Source organism: Megascapheus bottae, chromosome 8, assembly GCF_031878675.1.
Source record: "Megascapheus bottae isolate mThoBot1 chromosome 8, mThoBot2.hap1, whole genome shotgun sequence".
Taxonomy (NCBI): Eukaryota; Metazoa; Chordata; class Mammalia; order Rodentia; family Geomyidae; genus Megascapheus; species Megascapheus bottae.
This window is the reverse complement of record NC_143516.1, coordinates 27,319,698-27,340,620: the sequence shown is the minus strand read 5'-3', so window position 1 is coordinate 27,340,620 and position 20,923 is coordinate 27,319,698. Positions and strand designations below refer to the sequence as shown.

Here is a 20,923-nt window from a genome sequence, read left to right as displayed (position 1 = left end):
ATCTCATTGAAGAATATTGTTGGCATTTTGATACGTCTTGTATTGAATTTGTAAATTGCCTTGGCAGTATTGCCATTTTCATGATGCTAATTCTTCCAATACAGGATCATGAAGGCCTTTCCATTTCCTTCAGTCTTTTCTAATTTCTTTCCTCAATTTTTTAAAGTTTTCACATCTCATATCTTTGACTAAATTAATTCTTAGGGTTTTGTTTGGTTTTCTTCTGCCCATTGTAAATGGGATGTTGCTTTCCTGATTTATATCTTGATCAATTCAAAATGGACCAAAGACTTCAATGTAAGATTGGGAGCCACAAATGAATTGCAAGGAGGGGCCACACTAGGGCTCTGGAGCACAAGTGGAAATGTTTCAACTCAAAATTCAGAAATGGAAAAAAAATCAAAGAAAAACTTGAGAAATGGGATTATATCAAACCTGTAAGTTTGTACACGTAAGGGACATAGCTAATGCACTAAATAAAATGGGAGAAGATTTTTACCAGTTACCCATCAGACAACCACTCTGGAAAGGTTCCTCAAGAAACTAAACATAGAGCTACCCTACATCCCAGCAATTCCACTCCTTGACATTTATCCAACTGATACAAAAAAGGCTGTAAGAATGATTCCAGCACAACCATGACCACTGTAGCACTACTCATCTTTTCCAGTGCCTCCAATGGCCTTCCCATCACAGTCTTCTTGTTCCTCATCCTATTATTTGATCATTCTCTCCTACCTGAAACTTTTGACTTTGCCTCCAGGGAATCACCATCTTCAAATTCTTTCTTCATTATTCCCGGACACTTGTCATTCACATTTGATCATTTTTTGTTTCCCTGACTTGAAAGTGTTTGATTGAGCCCAGTTCAGACCTTGGAACTTTTCTCTTTTACATATATACTTATTCCCTTGATGATCTAATTTTGGTGAAGTTAGTGCCCTTGAGATCCAATCATCTCTCAATATCACCACAAGCTGCAAGGATTTTAGGGAGATATGGCAGTATAACAATGGGAAAAAAAAACAAGGTAAAGAGGAAGAAGGTATTGTAAGGTCTGCTGAAAGGAAACGCCACACAGTTCAGGAGAAGAGGGTATATTGCGTGAGGAAAGAGCAGACTCCTGCCACCCAAGATGGAGTCGGGCCAGCAAGAGGGCTTAGGGTAGGAAGTGAGAGATTATATAGGGGGAGGGGAATAGACACAGCGAATTGGATGTGATCTCAGAGGATGGGGAAATACCTCAGTGGGGACCTCCTACTGCCCCCAGGCATGCCAGTTGCTAGGGTTACAGGTGCTGGGCAGGGATTTCCAGAGTGCAGTGGGAGAGAGCCAAGGGAAGAAGTCATTTCTTCCAGTCGGACCTAACAGGTATTAGGTATAAAAGTGAGGGGGTAGGATTTCCATGTTCATCAGAGTTGACTTACTTGAGAAGGAAATATAGCAGTATAGCATCAAAAGCTGTAAAATGCCTGGCACATAATGATGCTGTCAAAACCTGAAGTTAGAGAAATCAAACGCTTATACAGAAGCATCCAAACACATCTTCAAGGTGCTTCTAGCAACTGCCCCCCCACCTACAAATGCTAATTTAGTGTCTAGTGCTATTAAATTATACTATTTGTTCTAGCCAAACCCTGACAATGGGCTCTTCTTAGACCATGGTGAAAATTAATTGGAGTATTGGTGGAAATTGTTATCAAAGAGTAAAGGCTGGGACTGTAACATAGATTGTAGGGACTTACAGGCTCTCTCAGGTAGAAACTTTTTTTTTTGGTGGTTGTGGAGCTTGAACTCTGGGCCAGGGCACTGTTCCTTAGTTCTTCAGCTCAAGGCTAGTGCTTTACCACTTTGAGCTACAGGGCCACTTTCAGTTTCCTGGAGGTTAACTGGAGATAAGTCTCACAGACTTTTGTGCCTGGGCTGGCTTTGAACTTTTATCCTCAGAACTCATCCTCCTGAGTAGCTAGGATTATAGGAATGAGCCACCAGTGCCAGGCTCAGATAGGACCTTTTAACTTTTATTCTTCAATGGGAGAGGAAGCCATTGGAGAACGTTAAATAAAAGAGTGACATGATCTGGCTTAGAGGCCATTGTGTAATATTGAGATTAGATACTAACAGGAATAGCGTAATTAGAAAATGACTGTATAATTCATGTGAGGGATAATGGCTGTTCAGGCATAAATAGTCATGATAACACCAGATTCTGGATACATTTTATTTCTAAATGTGTTGGATATGAGCAGGTAGAATTTCAATATTCTTTTATCTTTGTTTTTTTGTTTGTTTGTTTGGTCATGGGGCTTGAACTCTGGGCCTGGGTGCTGTCCCTGAGCTTGTCAGCTCAAGGCTACAGCCCTACCCCTGGAGCCACAGACTCACTTCCCTTTTTTTCCTGTGAGTAATTAGAGATAAAAGCCTCATGTTCTTTAGTGCTGGGCTGGCTTTTAACCACGATCTTCAGACTTCAGCCTCCTGATTAACTAGGATTATAAGTGTGAGCCAATGCACCTGGCAGGATTTCAATATTCTTTTATCCCATCAGTTAGCAGAAGAGAGTGTCCTTAAACTGAGATTTTTAGCGGGTTTTAATTGAGGACAGGGGACCTCAGTTTCAGCCACATTTATTACATCTATCATACATATGCAAGAGCTGGTTGAGCAAGCAGTTGAATATTCAAGCCTAGAATTTAGAAGCCTATACTTCACATTTTCGTTTGGGAGTTGTTGAAAAAACACTTGGGGTTAGACTCTTGGGGTAGGACCATAGAAATGAATGTAACTAAAAAGAGAACTTAGTTGACAAAGCTGTCAACATTAACAAAAGGTTTGAAAGAAGAAGAGGAAGAAGCATGGGAGATTAAGGATGAATCAAGCCAAGCAGGTGGAAATCCAGACAAGCGTGACCTTCTGGAAACGAAGAAAAGTTTACAAGGAAAAGTGAAGAACTGCCAACTGCAAAGGCTGAGAAGTGACCAATCGATTTCGAAGCGTGCTGCTGGGTGACCAAGCTTGAGTCGGTTTGGGGGACTGTGAAGAGGACAGAGAGACACTCCTGAGGAATTCCCTTGCGAAGGACAAAGGAGGAGGCCAGGGGAGGGGGAAAACCATGTTCAAAACCAGCTCTTGTGTGTGTGTGTGTACCACTCCCACATTCTACGCTCCCACGGGGCGACACTCTGCTGTCCGAGTGTTCACGCGGCCCTCCCACAGGGGCCATCGCTACTACAGCCATTTTCCAGGTGGGGAAAAGAGAACGTCTTTCCGCAGGCAGACCGACGGCTGGTCGTAAAGCTTCGCTGGTGGGATTTCAAGTGACACAACAGCTCGTGGTCAAGCAGATCTACAATTGGCTGAGTGAAAAGCAACACGGGTGAATGATGCGCCACGCCCGTCGACCAAATCGGCTTCGCCACAGAGGAAAGAGGCTGCGCGGCCGGTGCGCTAGCCCGCCGCGGTGAGGTCATCACCAAGCGCGGGCACACGTTGTGCGTCACTGCCAACGAGACGCAGCGACGCGGGACCGGCCTCCGGGCAAGCGCTCGCGCTCACCCTCTGGCGGCGGCGTCGCTCTCGCTCTCCGGTCACTCGGGGTCGCCAGCGCGCCGCCTCGTCCACCCGGCGACTGGCAACTCCTGGAGGTGGCCCGGAGGAGGTGCTGACGACGGGCCCCCGCGCAGGCCCGGGCGGCTGGAGCGGGTGCGATGGCGGAGGAGCGGGTGAGCCCCGGCCCTAAGGAAGTGGCTCCCGCAGGGCCTTCGGCGGCGGCCGCGGCGACGACCGAGAACCCCGGGGCCGCCGCAGCGTCCCCGGACACCGGACCTTACGACAGCAACTGCGTGTTCTGTCGGATCGCCAGGCGGCAGGAGCCTACGGAGCTCCTGTACTGCGAGGTGGGCGGCGACGGCCGGGGCGGGGCGGGGCGGGGGCCCGGTGGGAGTGGCCTTGGCGTGTGTGTGTGTGTGTGTGTGTGTGTGTGTGTGTGTGTGTGTCTGTGTGTGTGTCTGTGTGTGTGTGTGTGTGTCTGTGTGTGTGTGTGTCCCGGTGGGAGCTGGCCTTGGCCTGTGTGTGTGTGTGTGTGTGTGTGTGTGTGTGTGTGTCCCGGTGAGAGTGGGTGCCACAGTGCTAATGAGGCACTGACTCCGATTTGGGACAGGGGTGCCTCGGCTGGTGTGTGTGTGTGTCCAGGTGAGAGGTGGGTGCCACAGTGCTAATGGGACATTGATTTCGCTTTGGGACAGGAGTGTCTCCTCCTGTGCCTTTGCTGTTCTAAGGGAGGAGAAAAAGGTAAAGCTGAAAGCCAAATACTTATGACACTTTTGAAGGCACCAAAGCATAAAATAACATTTTATTATTTGTTCTTTCTCCTCCCCTCCCCTCTCCTTTTTCACCTTTATAGACAGTGATTTTAAATTCTGCACACATTGATATTGGGAAGAAAAATTAGTTGAAAATAGTAGCGATTGTCAAAGCTGATAGGCTAGTTTAGAATACATCTTTAGTAGGTGGAAGAAAGGAATGGGTCTGAAGTCAAACTATTACTTCACAGCCTCTTGATTTCCACCGACGTTTTAGCAGCTGGGATATGTGGAAATTTTCAGGGATGAAGACTGCTGTCTGGCTATTTAAAAATACATATCTGGCACACACATTGTTGTACTTGTTTTAAAAGAAAATGCCTTAGAAAATCAGCTAGAGATTGTATAGTTCTAATACATTAAAAAAAAGTCTTGGGAGCAGTGGCTCACACCTATAATCCTAGGTACTCAGATGGCTGATATCTAAGGATAACAAATGTAGCTAGTCTGGACAGCAGAGTCCATGAGATTCTTATTTCCGGTAATCAGCAAAAGCTGAACATGGCACTATAGCTGAAGAGGTAGAGTGACAGCCTTGAATGAAAACGCTAAGAGACAGCACCCAGGCCTAGAGTTCAAGCCTCAATACCAGTATATAAGCAAAATCAAATTCGTTTGAGCTTTCCCACTGCAAAGTCTCCTAAACCATGGTGCTTACAGGAGTTTGATTTTTGCAGGACCAAAACAAACAAACAAAAACCCCTCTCTTTTAAGGTTTTATCACATTTTATTTTTTGTTGCTAGGTCACACAGACACTCAACCACTTAAACCAGGCCTCCCGCTTCTTTTTCTATTAGTTATTTTAAAGTTGGGGTTTTGTTATGCCTTTTCTGTCCTGGGTCCCTGTACCTGGAACTTCCCCAGGTCTCTGGGAACCATGTATGTCACTCTGCATACCTAGCCTTTGGTGAAATGGTGTCCTGAGCACTTCTATGCATAGACTGTCCTTGAACCCCTGTTTCCACTGCCCAAGTAGCTAGGATTTCAGGAGCTTTCTTGAATCCTCCTTTTCAGTTGCTTATACCTGGCATTTTGTGACAGTGTTAGAAAATAACAGCCTCCAATATCATTTCTAATTGAATATTAGAGAACTCATCAGCAACAGTACACTCAAGATATTTGGCTGAGAGAAAGTATACTTTCTAACACTGAATTTAATTTTGAAAATTATGTAAAATATTGGTTAAAGACGTTTAAGGATCTATTTTTTCCTTTTTTTTTTTTGCCAGTCCTGGGGCTTGAACTCAGGGCCTGAGCATTGCACTTGGGCTTTCTCAAGGCTAGAACTTTACCACTTGAGCCACAGCATCACTTCTGGCCTTTTCTATGTATGTGGTACTGAGGAATCCAACCTAGGTTTTTATGCATGCTAGGCAAGCACTTTACCACTAGGCCAAACTCCCGGCCTATATTTTTATTTTAAAAGCTGAAACTCCAGTGTTAATAGGCTGAAAAATCCCTTTTCCTTTCCTTTTTCCTGTGTGGAATACTGTAAACCAGAAAACAGATGCCACAAACATGTGGATTGGGCTAATAAATTATTATAGTAAGTTGGAGTCTGTTTAAGCTCTTAAGTATTCCTAATACTATAAAGAGTCAAGTATCCATAAAGTAAAACTATGTGTAATTGCTTTAAAATGTTTAGAGGTAATATTGTATAGGTATATGCTCAATGGTAGTCTTGCTTGAGTTAAGTGGAGTTAAGCGAAAAAGGAGTTTATTAATTTGTTGTGAAACTATTGCAAGACCTTTAAAGGTACATACACAGAGTGAAATAATCTTTGAGGGGTTGGAAAATGTAAAATGAGATGTAAAACTCAATAGATTTTTGGTAATGAATTTTTTTCTTTTTTCTTTTTTTTTTGGTCCTGGGGCTTGAACTCTGGGCCTGGGTGCTGTCTTTAAGCTCTTCAGATCAAGGCTAGCACTTGACCCCTTTGAGACACAGTGCCACTTCTGGTAATGAAGTTTTAGTAAGTTTTGTTCTTTATTATTTTTGAAATAGTCCTTATATAAAAGATGATTTCTGTTCTTTGGAAGAAATGAGCATCTAATGACAGAAAGTAAAGTTTTTGTTGTTGGTGATGGTGGTCATGGGGCTTGAACTCTGGGCCTGGGTGCTGTCCTTGAGCTCAAGGCTACCACCCTACCCCTGGAGCCACAGCCCAACTTCCCATATTCTAGTGATTAATTGGAGGTAAGAATCTCGTGTTCTTTAGTGCCTGGCTGGCTCTGAACTGTGATCCTCAGGTATCAGCCTCATGAGTAGCTGGGATTACAGGTGTGAGCCAGCATACCTGACTTAAAGGTTGTTAATAATGTTATAATCATAAGATGTTCAGTAGGGGGTGGGACTTAGAAATCATTGCCCATTCAAAGGCCTCTGATATTTAAGGCAGAATAGTGTTACAGAATCATAACTTTAAAAAAATTGCTGACATCTTTTTCCCTTTAGAATGAAGATCTAGCTTGCTTTAAAGATATCAAACCAGCAGCAACTCATCATTATCTGGTGGTACCAAAGAAACATATTGGCAATTGTAAAGATCTAAACAGAGATCAAATAGAACTGGGTAAGATATGACAGTATATTTTATTATTAAGCCATCTTGAATTGTATCAGTAATTGTAATGATAATTAAAAGGAAAAATCCGTTTGTTTTTTTTTTTTACAAACTTTCCATTAGAAAATATATGAAATACTTGGGGCCGGGAGTTTGGCCTAGTGGTTAAAGTGCTTGCCTAGCATGCATAAAGACCAGGGTTCGATTCCTCGGTACCACATATATAGAAAAAAGCCGGAAGTGGTGCTGAGGCTCAAGTGGTAGAGCTCTAGCCTTGAGAAAGTCCAAGGACAGTGCTCAGGCCCTGAGCTCAAGCCCAGGACTGGCAAAAAAAAAAAAAAAGAAAATATATGAAATACATATAATAAGAAAATAATATGTGTGTGTGTGTGTGTATGTGTATGTATGTGTATGTGTATCACAGGGCTTGAACTCCTCCTGGGCACTGTCCTTGAGCTCTTCAGCTCAAGGGTAGGGTGGTAACTTTGAGCTGAAGGGCTCAGGGACAGCGCCCAGGCCAAAGTTCAAGCCCCATGACCCATAAAAACAATCACAATAGCAATTTAGTGACCCTAACATAGTGCCCCCCAAATATAATCTATTTTCTTTTCTATTCATAGTTGAAAGCATGGTAGCTGTTGGAAAAACCATTCTTGAAAGGAATAATTTCACTGACTTTACAGATGTAAGGTATGTGTATGTTCTGGAAAAAAAAATAATGTTACACATTTTTGATGTTTGAAATATTAATTTACATTGACAAGGGAAGCAGTCATTGAGTTTCTAATTGTTCCTAAAAATAAGATTGTAGTTCATTGGTAATATAACTTTATACAACTTCCCAAAATTCCCACTTACAATTTAGATGGGCAATTGTGTATGCGTGTATTTATGTAGGTGTATATAATCAGTAGGTAAAATAGGTACTAATCCTCTTTTTTGTTCTATATGTTTAATTATATAAATTTTGTGTCATGTTAATTTTTAAACTTTTATTGATTTAAAGTGTATTTTCCAATAAATGACTTAAAAAAGCCATAATTGGCACTGTGGCTCAAGTGGTAGACCACTTACCTTGAGCAAAAAAAGCTCAGGGACAACACCTAGGTCCTGAGTTCAAGGCCCAGGACCCGCCAAAAAAAAAAAAAATCTGACTTCTAGCATGAAATTAACTTACCTGCTGACCTGGACTTTAGCATTAAACCAAGTTTGAGAAGAATCATGTGATTGTCAGTTGGTTGATTAATTAAAATAAATACTTCTCTCTACAAAAGATTAGTAAGCCAGGCACCAGTGGCTCATGCCTATAATCTTACTACTTAGAAGGCTGAGATCTGAGGATCACGGTTCAAAGCCAGCCCAGGCAAAAAAGTCCCCACGAAACTCTTATTTCCAGTTAACCACCAGAAAACTGGAAGGGGCACTGTGGCTCAAAGAGTTCAGGGTTGCATCCAGGCTCTGAGTTCATGCCCTATGACTGACAAAAATAAAAATAAAGACTTTTCTCCAATTAATCACTAGAAAATGGAAAGTGGGGTTGTGACTTAAGGGGTAGGGTAGCAGCCTTGAGCTGAAGAGCTCAGGACAATGCCCAGGCCCAGCGTTCAAGCCCCATAACCCACAAAAAAATATATATAAATAAATAAAGAAGTTTACTTCAGCTGGGCTCTGGTGGCTCACAACTGTAATCCTAGGTTTGTAAGAAGCGGTGCTGTGAGGATCACAGCTGAAAGCCATTCTGAGTAGAAAAGTCTGAGATTTTTTTTTTTTTTTTGTCAGTCCTGGGCTTGAGCTCAGGGCCTGAGCACTGTCTTTGGACTTTCTCAAGGCTAGAGCTCTACCACTTGAGCCTCAGCACCACTTCCAGCTTTTTTATATGTATTCGGTACCGAGGGATCGAACCTGGGTCTTCGTGCATGCTAGGCAAACACTACCACTAGGCCAAACTCCCGGCCTTCTGAGATTCTTATATCCAATTAACTACTAAAATGTTTGGAATGGAGCTCTGGATCAAGTGGTAGAACACTCTCTGGCCTTCAGGAAAATCGCTTAGGGATAGTACCCAGGTCCTGAGATGATGCTGCAGAATCGGCGCATACATATATACATACAAGTCACTTGTAAACTGTACTCGGCACTAGCTATAGTTGCATAGTTTTAGTTTCCCGAACATAAGAACATAGTTCATTGGTAGTATGAATTTAATAAAACTTTTTTCTGTTATGTCTTCCAAAAATCTCTAGTAATACATACATATATATTAGTTAAATTTTTTTGCACAAGTTATTTTGCCTCTCCAAGATATTACCTGCTCTATCTACCTGTAATTTTAAGTGAGCTCATGTGTGTGAAAATCCTCTGAAAATTGTTGAGCATGGTTCAAGTTTCATAATGACAAGGAACATGGTATTTGAGACCTTTTGACTCGAAACACAGCAGTCCTTTCTAGTCATGAGATTATTAGAACTCACACTGGAAAAGAAATTCGAAATCCCTGAGTTTCCCTCCTAGTTCTGTCACTTTTTAGTTGGAATCAGTGTCTTAAATTGATATTGTCTGAGAACTCTTGGACTCAGTGGTCCTTCTCAATCACTTTTTTTTTTTTTTTTTTTTTTTTTTTTTTTGTGGATCATGGGGCTTGAACTTGGCCTGGGCCCTGTCCCTGAGCTCTTCAGCTCAAGGCTACTGCCCTATCCGTGAGCCAAGCCCCACTTCCTGTTTTCTAGAGGTTAATTGGAGATAAGAGTCTCAGGTCCTTTTGTGCCCGAGCTGGTTTTGAACCTTGATCCTCAGATCTCAGCCTCCTGAATTGCTAGGGTTGCAGGTGTGAGCTTCCTCAATCACCTAATTCTTAAACATTTTATCTTTATTTTCCTATCTTTAAAATGAAAATGTTGAGTGGACCATTGATTTTGTTCTGACTTTCAGATCACTTGTTTTCACTTCATATGACTCTTGTTTTATAGTCTGTTCTATTAGGTAATCGCAGGAGCTTTTCAGCATGTGCTTCATATCTGAATCTACATTGTTAGGCTACTCTCTAGTTCTTCTATGTCTTCTCTTCCCACATTTTCAGACACTTGTGGTTCGAACAGGCAAATGTTTCTAGGTTTTAATGCTAACATTTTTAGGTTTTTTTTGTTACAGATATGTTGCTTCACTCATGAACAGAGTTGCAAAAGATTGTGCACTGAAGTGTAAAAGGAAAAATCAAGTTTAAAATGTTTGTTTTTCTATTAAATGTTTTATAAAGTATCTAGAAATGTCTTACAATGCAATTATAGATAATAACTAGTTTAGTAGTGAAGAAATTCAGATGATAAAAGTTTTTTTTTCTTTTAATGGTGATATGATCAATTTGCTCCACTGAAATGATTGAGCATGTCACTAACAATGAAAGTGTGCCATCTACTGGCAGGCCTTGAAATAAAAGAATACTACTTAGTGATTGCCCAGTGATTTTTTTTTTTTTTTAATGATTCACTGCAGAAGAATATCTTAGTACAATTAAAGCTTAAAATGGTAAAGGCTGAAGTGACTAGAAAATAATGTCAAATAAGAGTTTTTGAAAGTTATATTGAAGCATAATTCCTTGTTAAGATCTTCCTAGATAGTGAATTTACATATTACTGGGAATTTCAACATGAAAAGAAGAGGAACAGTGTAGTACTCTGAAAAATGTAAAAGAAAAAATAATAAAAGATCTATGAGTAATAATCTGTCTTCCTGAGCTAATCTGTTCTGGATGTCTTTAATACTTAGATGATATAACTTGAAAAGTACTTTTAAACTATTACAAAACTAATTTATTCATCATTTCTTTGTTTTAGGATGGGTTTCCATGTACCACCATTCTGCACTATATCTCACCTACATCTTCATGTTCTGGCACCAGTCAAGCAATTTGGCTTCCTGTCAAAGTTGATTTATAGACCAAATTCCTATTGGTTTATCACAGTAAGTGTTATTGTTATATCAGCAACTGCACTTTTTTTTCATTTGTTGTCAACACTAGGTCACAAGTTTGACCACTTGCTTTATTATACTGCTTTACATACTTACTGTATACATATACTTATGTAGACAAATGCTCTGAGCTTTTTTTCTGTTCTGGTGCTAAAATCCAGGTTTTTTAATGTATGCTACAGCTGAGCTACATCCTCAGACAATATTTTAGGGTGTTTTAGTTTTGAGACATAGTCTTATTATATCATCCCCCCCAAAAAAAACCCAATGTGAATTTTTTAAACTTTTATTGATTTAAAAATATATTATCAGCTGGGTGCTATGGCTCACACATATAATCCTAACTGTTCAAGAGGTTGAGCTCTGAGGATGGAAGTTTAAAGCCCGCCCTGGGCAGGAAAGTCTGTGAGACTCTTTATCTCTAATAAACTACTCAGAAAAGCTGGAAGTGGTACTGTGGCTCAAGTGGTAGAGCGCTAATCTTGAGTATGGCGAGACTCAGGGACAGGGCCCAAGCCCTAAGTTCAAGTCCTAGGACTGGCAAGACAAAAATTATATGATCTGTTATTAGGTTATTCTGACTATATGAACTCTTAAATCTGGGACATTGCCAATAATATGTGACTGAAAACATAAAGGTACAGTGTTGAAATGCATTCTAAAATCTCTTCATCTTATAAAAGATAATTGTAAAAGGCTTTCTGAAGTGATGTAATTCACAGACATTAATTAATTAAAAATAGATTTTATGTTCTAGAGAAGGTTTAAGTTCTCTGCAAACTTGAAAGCAAAGTACAGAAGTTTCATGTATCCCTTGCTTGCACACATGCATGGTCTTTTCCATTGTTACATCCTCACCTCAGTGGGACACTTACAGTCATTCTCAGGTAAAGTTCATAGTATATATTAGAGTTCACTTTTGGTGTTATGTATTCTGTGGGTTTGACAAAAGTATGATGATGTGTATCTACCACTGTGGTGTCCTAAGTAGCTTAAGTGCTCTAAAAGTTCTCTGTGTTCTGCCTGTTCATCTCATCCTCTTCTCTTAGGCCCTGGTAGCCAGTGATTGTATTCATGTGTCCATAGTTTACACCCTTTCCTGAATGTCTTAGTAGTTGGAATCACATAGTACATGGCCTTTTCACATTGGCTTCTTTTAGTAATATGTGTTTGTTTCCTCTATATCTATTTTGCTTTCTAAAACATGTTTATTTTCTTTGTTTTTTGAAACTTGTTAGTATGTAATTAGCTTAGTCTATTAATATTTTATGTAAAGTATGTTTACTGTTGTTTATAAAACTTAGGATTTTTTCCCCCACTTTTTAAAAAAGGTAATATTGAGGGTTGTTAAATTCAGGGCCTTGTACTTCCTAGGCAGGTGCTCTACTACCCGAGCCACATTCCTAGCCCTTTTTGCTTATAGTAATTTTTTGAATAATGCCTTGTGTTTATGCTCAGGCTGTTATGGACTACAATCCTATTTTCCAACCTAGCTAGCTGTACATGGTACCATATCCAGCTTTTTATTGATGGAGATATGGGGCCTTGCGAACTTATTACCTGGGTGGCCTTGAACTGCCTGCAGTCCTACAGTTTCAGCCTCCCAATTAGCTAGGGTTACAGGTGTGAGCTATTATGATTTGCTCTACCAGGTCTTCTTTTTGTACAGATTATGTAGTGCCATGATCTTCTGGAATCGTTATTGTCATACCAAATTGTTGGATAGAGGCATTGATATCTAGAATAAAAATGTATTTAATTTTTTTTTAAATTACAGGCGGATTATTTGATTGAAAAACTAAGAAAATGAAAACAGCAGCAGTGGAAGATTTTCCTAACCTGGCTCAGTATGAGGCAATATTTTGGTTCTTTTGAAATTGACTTGTGGTGGTCTTTCGCAAAGATACTACAGAGTAGTCTTAATTCATTGTTGAACAGTCTGTAAAATTGTTATATGAATTCTTTGTCACTGATTTTGTTTTGATGGTTATTCTTGTGAGGGTTTTTGCCTAATGTGTAGGTAAATCTCCATTTAAAAAGAATTTTCATCAGTGGAGATAGGTTCCATGTTTTTTAAAAGTTCAATCTCACTTCTCAGTAGTATTGAAAGTGATTTATTCATGGTAAAGGAAGTACCTTATTGGAATTTTTATTACTAAAAAAAGTGAAAAAGAAAGTTATTTTTTCACATAAAATTTTAAGTTAAGTACTTAGGGATAATAATAAGTAAATACTAAACAAATTTATAAATACTAAGGAATAATAATTAGTAATGCCTGATCTTGCTGAGGAGGCAATTATATGTGCATTACTTTGTACTTATTTTCAGATGATGTTTTTCAATTCTTAAATCCCAGCATCCTTTTAAATGAATTGGTCTGAAAGTACAGGTAAAAGGAAACACACACACACTTCTGCCTTAGCCATCAGGATATGATATTCAGTGAATATGTGAAACCCAGGAGAGTACCAAATCTTTATATACTATATTTTGTTCTTACACATACATCTATGATGAAAGTATCATTAATCAATTAGATACAATAGGATATTAATAATAATATAATTGTAACAATAATGTTGTAATATTACCCTCATCACTGTTGTATTTTAGGGCTGTTACTAATGAAATAAAGGTTAGTTGAATACTATAATAGTTTGATAACTGACGGGCAAATAATGTATACTATGTCAATTTACATCCAAAATGGGATGGAGTAAGATGGTGTGATTTTTTTTTTTTTTGCCAGTCCTAAGGCTTGAATTCAGGACCTGAGCACCATTCTTTCTCAAAACTAGTGCTCTACCACTTGAACCACAGCCTCACTTCTGGCTTTTTGTATGTATGTGATACCAAGGAATTGAACCTAGGTCTTTGTGCATGCTACCACTAGGCCAAACTCCTGGCCTAAGATGGTGCAATTTTATACTACTCAGAATTGTATGGCATTTAAGCTGCAAGAATTGTTTGTTTCAGAAATTTAAGTGTAATATTTTCAGTTGGCTACAGACTGTGTAAAGGGAAATCACAAAGTGAAACGTCAGATAAAGGAGCACTACTATAATTTCTGACAGAAATTTGCAATATGCAACATTTTGGCTAATTGAATTCTGAAAGGAATTTTTCCCTGTAAAAACATAAAGAAGAAAAAAAGCATGAAATTAACATACTGAAACTGGCAGAAATTCTTACCTTATAGCATATTTTGTGTACCAAACAAAAATAAGAGGTTAGATCTAACTTTGATTATGAAATACCTCTAATCTCGAAGTAGTTCTAGACTTAGATAAGAAAAAACTTTTAATAACTTGAAATGAATATTATTGAGGTATCATTTTTTGAAGTGTATATCCCTAGGAATTGTCTTTGGTGCTAATCTATAGTCACAATAGTGAATGTGAATGAAAAGTAGGTACTTAAATCTAATTCTGTACCATACCAGTGTGTAATACTGCCACGTACACAAGTAGGAATGATCATAAAGATGAGTGTTTTGGGGAAATAATCTGAGATTACTAGTACACGTTCCTTGTTTGGGTATAATATTATACATACTTTCAAATAATGAATACTTCTAAAATATTTAGTTATAAGCATACAGAATCAATACTGCTTTGTCTAGTTATTATTCATTGAGCAAACATTTGTTGGACATTTAACATGTACCAGACACCGTCAGAATCAGGAAATAAAGACGTGAGGGGGGACAGTTTACTTTCAATTGCTAACACCACACAGGTCATACCACATAAAATCAGTGAGTAAAACTTTGTCAACTGCTAACTTGGTGTGTTGAGTACTGTAATGTTCTGAAGAGGTAGTGGAGGAGCTTCGAGAGTAGCTGGCAGTACAGCTGAATATTCAAGACTGAATGTTAGACAGGGAGACAGTGGCAGTTTAAGCTGAGTATTACACATGTACCTTCCATGGGTTCTGCCTCTGCTGTTACTTAACAAATAATGTGGATGTCCAAATTGTCGGTTATTCCTAGAGGTGGAGTGAAAAGGTTTAGAAGGAGTTGTTATGGCTTTCAAAATCAGATAGGTTTTTCACAACTTCTCAGTTTCACAAATGGCTCAGCACTGAGCTACTATAATTTTCTATAACAGAGTTAAAAGAAGCTTCATTATAGGGCTGGGGTGTAGCTCAGTGGCAAAGCACTTGCCTAGCAAGTGCAATGTCCTGGGTTCGATCCCCAGTACCAAAAAAGAAGACAAAAAAAATACAGTGAAAAGAAGCTTCATCATATGCAACCTTAGAATTGTTTACTATGTGACTGTGCAATGACATAATTGACAAAGCTATGACAATAAAATGAGTTTAAGGAGTTCTCAAATGCCTTATGGACCTTTGAAAATGTGATGACTTTGATTTAATTTAGATGGGGTTATACTCATATTTTTTTCTTATTGGAAAAATCCTTCTATACATATGTTTACAAGAGGTTCTTTTCTACTTATAAAGATCTATAATCAAATTACTGCAATTAAAATTCATTTAACCTTTTTGTTAGCAGTCTTTATACAATTCCTTATCTATAACATTAACTTAAAGCTAATTCATAACTTGTCTTTGGAGTGTTCAGAATACTATTGAGTGCATTATTTGTGCATGTTGTGACAATTTGAATTTGTATAATTCTGATTGTAAAATTATTACCATGAACTATTTCAACTGGGCCTACTTATAGTAAAATAAAACAAAATAAACAATGGAAGACTACTGTATTAAATTTGTCTCTGGATTCCTTTGTTAAAAAAGTCACTAAAATCAGGGTTATACAGAAGGTATTTGAAGAGCTATGTGTCTTACATTGTAGAATGCCATCTAACCCAGAGCAGACATGAGGTCCCGAGTTCAAATTGTGGTACTGCCCCACACCCCACGCGCACACACACACACACACACACACACACACACACACACACACACACACACACACACACACACACACACACGTGTGTGTGTGTGCGTATATGCCAGCCAGACACCGGTAGCTCATACCTGTAATTCTAGCTACTCAGGAGGCTGAGATCCAGAAAATGGCAGTTTGAAACCAGTCCAAGTAGAAGTCTTTTTTTTTTGGTTGTTGTTCATGGGCCTTGAACTCTGGGCCTGGGTGTTGTCCCTAAGCTCTTCAGCTCTAGGCTACCAACCTACCCCATAGCACCACTTCCGGATTTCTGGTGGTTAATTGGAGAAAAGAGTCTCAGGTCCTTCTGTGCCTGGGCTGGCTTTGAACCTCAATCCTCAGATCTCAGCTTCCTGAGTAGCTAGGATTACAGGTGTGAGCCACTGCGCACAGCCAGAATAATTTTATTTAAGGCTCCCACATTGAAAGCCAGAATGGAAGTGTGGCTCAGGTGTTAAGAGAGTAAAAGTGAGTCACTGAGTTCCAGCTGTAGTACTACATAGTTAAAAAAAATGCTTGATAAGTTGGCTGAACACTTTTTATAAACAGTTCACTGTTAAGAGGTGTTTTTATCCTTAAGTTTGTGCTCAACATTATTTGCCCTAATAACATATATGTGCCTGAGTGTTCTCTAAAGCCTATGAACTCTTAAAACACTTTAACCTCAGATATAAAAATTTTGGTGCCAATCTTGCCTTGACAGGACCTGTACCATAATCAGTTGATACCTCAAACAACCAAGTGTCTCCTAGGCTTTTTTTCTCACACTCCTCTTTTCTTGCCTTGGATATATGTCCATTGCTAACACAACCACTAGCACAGTTCTTCCTAAATTACTGGTTGAATTACTAAACAGGCCAGGGATATAGTTCAGTGGTAGAATGCTAGCCTAGTATGCATGTGGCTCTGGATTCAAACCTCAGCAGTGAGAAAAAAAATGACCAAATTGGTTATGCAGTTTTGTTTAAACATTTTTAAAAAATAAAAATCTCGTGTCCAGTGTGAGCTTACTTGAGCTTGGCCGTGTGCGAGAGCGGAACAATGCTTAAATCAAAGGAACTTGTTTCTTCGAGCTCTTCTGGCAGTGATTCTGACAGTGAAGTTGACAAAAAGTTAAAGAGGAAAAAGCAGGTTGCTACAGAAAAGCCTATAAAAAAGCAAAAAACGGGTGAGACTTCAAGAGCTTTGGCATCTTCTAAGCAGAGCAGCAGCAGCAGAGATGATAACATGTTTCAGATTGGGAAAACGAGGTATATGAGTGTTTGAGACTTTAAAGGTAAAGTTCTAATTGATATTAGAGAACACTGGATGGACCCAGAAGGTGAAATGAAAACAGGAAGAAAAGGAATTTCTTTAAATCTGGAGCAATGGAGCCAGCTGAAGGAACAGATTTCTGATATTGGTGCAGTAAGAAAACTGTAAAATCTGAGCCATATACAACCTGTACTGTTCTACTTGTTTTAATCTGTCTTTTTACATTGGCTTTTGTTTTCTAAAATGTTTCCCAAGCTGTTGTATATTTGGATTTGCAGAACAATTTGTAAAATGAATACTTTTTTTAAAAATGTTTGTTATTAAAAATGTTCTGAGTGAAGCTCATTGTCAACTTTATTAAGGAGGATTGCTTTGTGTCCCCTACCTAGTGTAAAATAAAATCAAGTAATCACACTCTTAGCTGTTGTGGCCTTTTTGATCAAGATTAGGTAGGAACTGTTCAGGCCAAAAGTAAAAGTTTTATAGACTTACTAGTTGGAACTCAGCTTTTACATTTAAAAAGATTTTGCATTACACTGAATGTTTAAACTTTTGGTTTATAAAATACATACTTGATCTCTTCCAAGCAAATAGTTTTTTGACTTCCTAATTTTTCATTTTATTTTTCTTCCATTTTTAAAATAATCTCTTCATATTCAATTTTTACTTTACTCTTGGGTATATTAATTTGGAAACTCAAACACAATTAAAACTAAAATACCATTTGAGAATTACAGTCACTAATTCTACTTAAATATGAGCAGACAATTTGGTAACCTGGCTTGTGGAATTTTGAGCCAATTGATTGTCATTACTTAGTGTGGTGTATAGTAATCTTATCTATAGTAAGATTATTTTACAGAAATAACTTAAATCTGTGATTAACTTTCATTTAGTTAACCTACTCACTATAGGATAAAGTCTAAAAGAAGATATTGTTAAAGTAACTTAGGATTTAATAAAAATTGTAAACCCATTGGCTTAGCATTTTATTTAATAACATTATGAATTATTTGTATATAGATGAGAGTTGTCACTGAAATTTATTGTCAGTAGGTAATGAGGTCTTTTTGTTTTAGAAGAAAGAGTATATATTATTTCATTTTGCAGTGAATCTTCTGCATTTCTAGTTACTGAGAATGTTGATATACTAAGTTTTAGTTGACTCCTGAGGGATTTTCATCTTACCAGTGATGGTAGTGCAAACTGAGGCACAGATATCAGGGGCTATGGAGCAATAAATAAATAGGGCATGGTGTGTGCCTCAGGGAAAGAATATAAAGGAAACTCATACTGCAGTTAAAATTGTTTGTGAAGAAGGAATTTTTCTGAAAGTGAATGAGTACACACATGATCATATCAGTAGGACATATGGTCTAGGAGAGTAGTAAAAAGAAAGGTTTAAAGAAATGTAAGAAATATTGAGACATCATTTGAGGTAGCACATCTCAAACACTGGCATTAAAGACAGCCATATAAGTTATATAAGTTGTGCTACTCTTTTACCAGGTTAGATTTCTACATCTGAACTTAAAATTGTCTTGATAAATTTTAGAATGGTCAGATCATATGGATTACCATTTTTTAAAAAAACCTTCTGGTAGCTATCCATTTGTATTTATATTCTTTATATGACTTTTGTTTTTGTTTTTGTTTTTGCCAGTCCTGGGCTTAGGCTCAAGGCTGTCCTTCGGCTTTCTCAAGGATAGAGCTCTACCACTTGAACCACAGCACCACTTCAGGCTTTTTTTCCATGTATATGGTACCAAGGAATTGAACTCCAGTCTTCGTGCATGCTAGGCAAGCACTCTACCACTAGGCCAAACTCATGGTCCGTATATGACTTTTTTTTAGTGGGGTTAGTATTAGTAACATTTAGTAATTGCAAATTGGTAAAATACATCTTGCTTATAGTTTAATGTTAAATAATAAGTATTAAAGTGTTGAAAATACTATATGTACTTCAGACAAGTTATTCTTGGGAGAGAACCCTCTCTTCAGTTGGGAACATATGTGTGTCCCACTCACTTTAATAGTTTTGTAAAGAATTGCTTATTTTGGGCACTTGAAAGGAGGATAGTAAGGAAGGAAGGTTCAATTTTCATGTTGATAAAGAGAGGCGGTGATGAATTCATAGGCTGTGTGCATTTTGAAAACACTGAATATTTAGAGATAATGCATTTACTAGCTTTTTAGCATACTGTTAATAGTCTTCATATAGGAAGTGCTCACTCTGGCACAATAGTGAATTGACCACTAAGTTCATTCAGTTAGGTTACTAATTACATAGTATATTAAAATTATTAATCTGTGTGTGTTTGTGTGTGCGTATATGTGTGTAGAAAAGAATGAGAATGGAGAAGAGACTAGTAAGAAAAGAAAGGGTAGAATACACTTATTTTCTGTTCATACTTTCAACTTCTCTGTAGGATTTCTCCCAGGAAAGGAAGAAGGCTTGGAATTTGAGGTGAAAGTGTTTTATTTGACAATGCCAAAATGAATAGCAGCATATAGATTTATGTATATATACGTTGTGTGTGTGTGTGTGTGTGTGTCTAGGTATAGATACACTTAGTAGCAGGGCTAATGAGATTTCTTTGTCTTCTAACATGAGCAATTTTTGACCAATTTTCATTGTTCTTAGCATTTTACTAAAAGAACAACCACTGGGGGGAAAATACCATTTTCTTTTGTTTCATAAATGCCTAAAACTTTCTTTTGACGAATACTCGTACGTCATTAGCCAGTCAAGAGGCTGTGATGATCAAACTATCCTACATAATTAATGTTTAGAAATATACTTAGGCTAAAAATAATAAGGAATCAAGGTTTTTGGCTTGGCTACTGAGGAGAAAGAAATTCTTATGTAAGTGTTCCTGACAGGTATGTTAGTAGAGTGCTGTAAAAGTTTGAAAGTTAAAAACTACTCACTAATATGTAGGTATCTCCTGCAGTTCTTTGTGGTTAATTTTTTATGGAAATTATAATGAGACATTTTACTTACTTTTTCTAGGTAATTTCTTGTATAACCATGCACATAGTCGTAAGTGTGTACTTTGTGGAATGCCTGTATGCTTTATTTGGTACATCTTCTATGGAGATGTACAATTTAAATGTCAAATAAAAATAAGAAATGTGCCCGCTGTGTTTTCCCGCTTCCACAAGCCCTATCTGCTAAATGGGTTTATTGACAAGTGGATCAGCTTTCTGGGTGAATGCTTTGGGATTTTATTAGCCTGGCAATGTTAATCTTTAGAAGACCTTGGGTAGGAAATGGGTGTTGTGGGCCTGTGTCTTGTATTGTGGGAAATGGGTGTTGTGTACCTGATCTAAATGGGAAAATGCAAGTAACAGTGTACCAATATACACAGCCTCGTATTAAAAAAATAAATAAAAATCTCAGCTCTTACCCTCAGGATAATCCATTAGCCTTTGTTGTCTTTATTTCCTGCACTTGTACCCAGTGTTAACCACATAAGGCAGGCATTGGAAGGCTTTTGAAAAAGATTAAAAAGGCCCACTAAGTGTTAAATGGTGCAGGTGTGTCATCCCTGGCAACGTTTTGGTCCAGTTTCGAAAGAAATTTGGAAGAGAAAATGTCAGAAGTGCTGCTGTGGCTCAGGTGGTAGAGCTCTAGCCTTGAGAAAGTCCAAGGACAGTGCTTGGGTCCCGTTCACGCCCCCAAGACTGGAAACAACGCATCTCCTGGTACCACCCGTCCACCCTGGAGAAACCAGGTACCGAGATCAGCACCCCTCGAAGCCAGGACCACCCGCGTGGCTGCGCTTCCGGTTCCGCCTCTCCAGGCTCCGCCTCAGCCGGAAGCTGGATTCGGGAGCGGAAAGGGGCGGGGCCGCTCGGGGA

General features: G+C 38.6%; 1 protein-coding gene and 1 pseudogene across 1 annotated transcript; both read left to right on the top strand.

Moving 5' to 3' along the window:
* Window positions 1-3,574: 3,574 nt before the first annotated feature.
* Window positions 3,575-15,734, top strand: Hint3 (histidine triad nucleotide binding protein 3). The gene is made up of 5 exons (XM_090338176.1): window positions 3,575-3,896; window positions 6,818-6,935; window positions 7,547-7,616; window positions 10,757-10,883; window positions 12,670-15,734. The coding sequence occupies exons 1-5, from the start codon at window positions 3,708-3,710 to the stop codon at window positions 12,700-12,702; spliced, it is 537 nt and encodes a 178-aa protein (XP_090194302.1). The 5' UTR covers window positions 3,575-3,707; the 3' UTR covers window positions 12,703-15,734.
* Window positions 15,735-16,653: 919 nt separating this feature from the next.
* Window positions 16,654-17,649, top strand: LOC150059703 (activated RNA polymerase II transcriptional coactivator p15 pseudogene; annotated as a pseudogene).
* The last annotated feature ends 3,274 nt before the right edge of the window (window positions 17,650-20,923 follow it).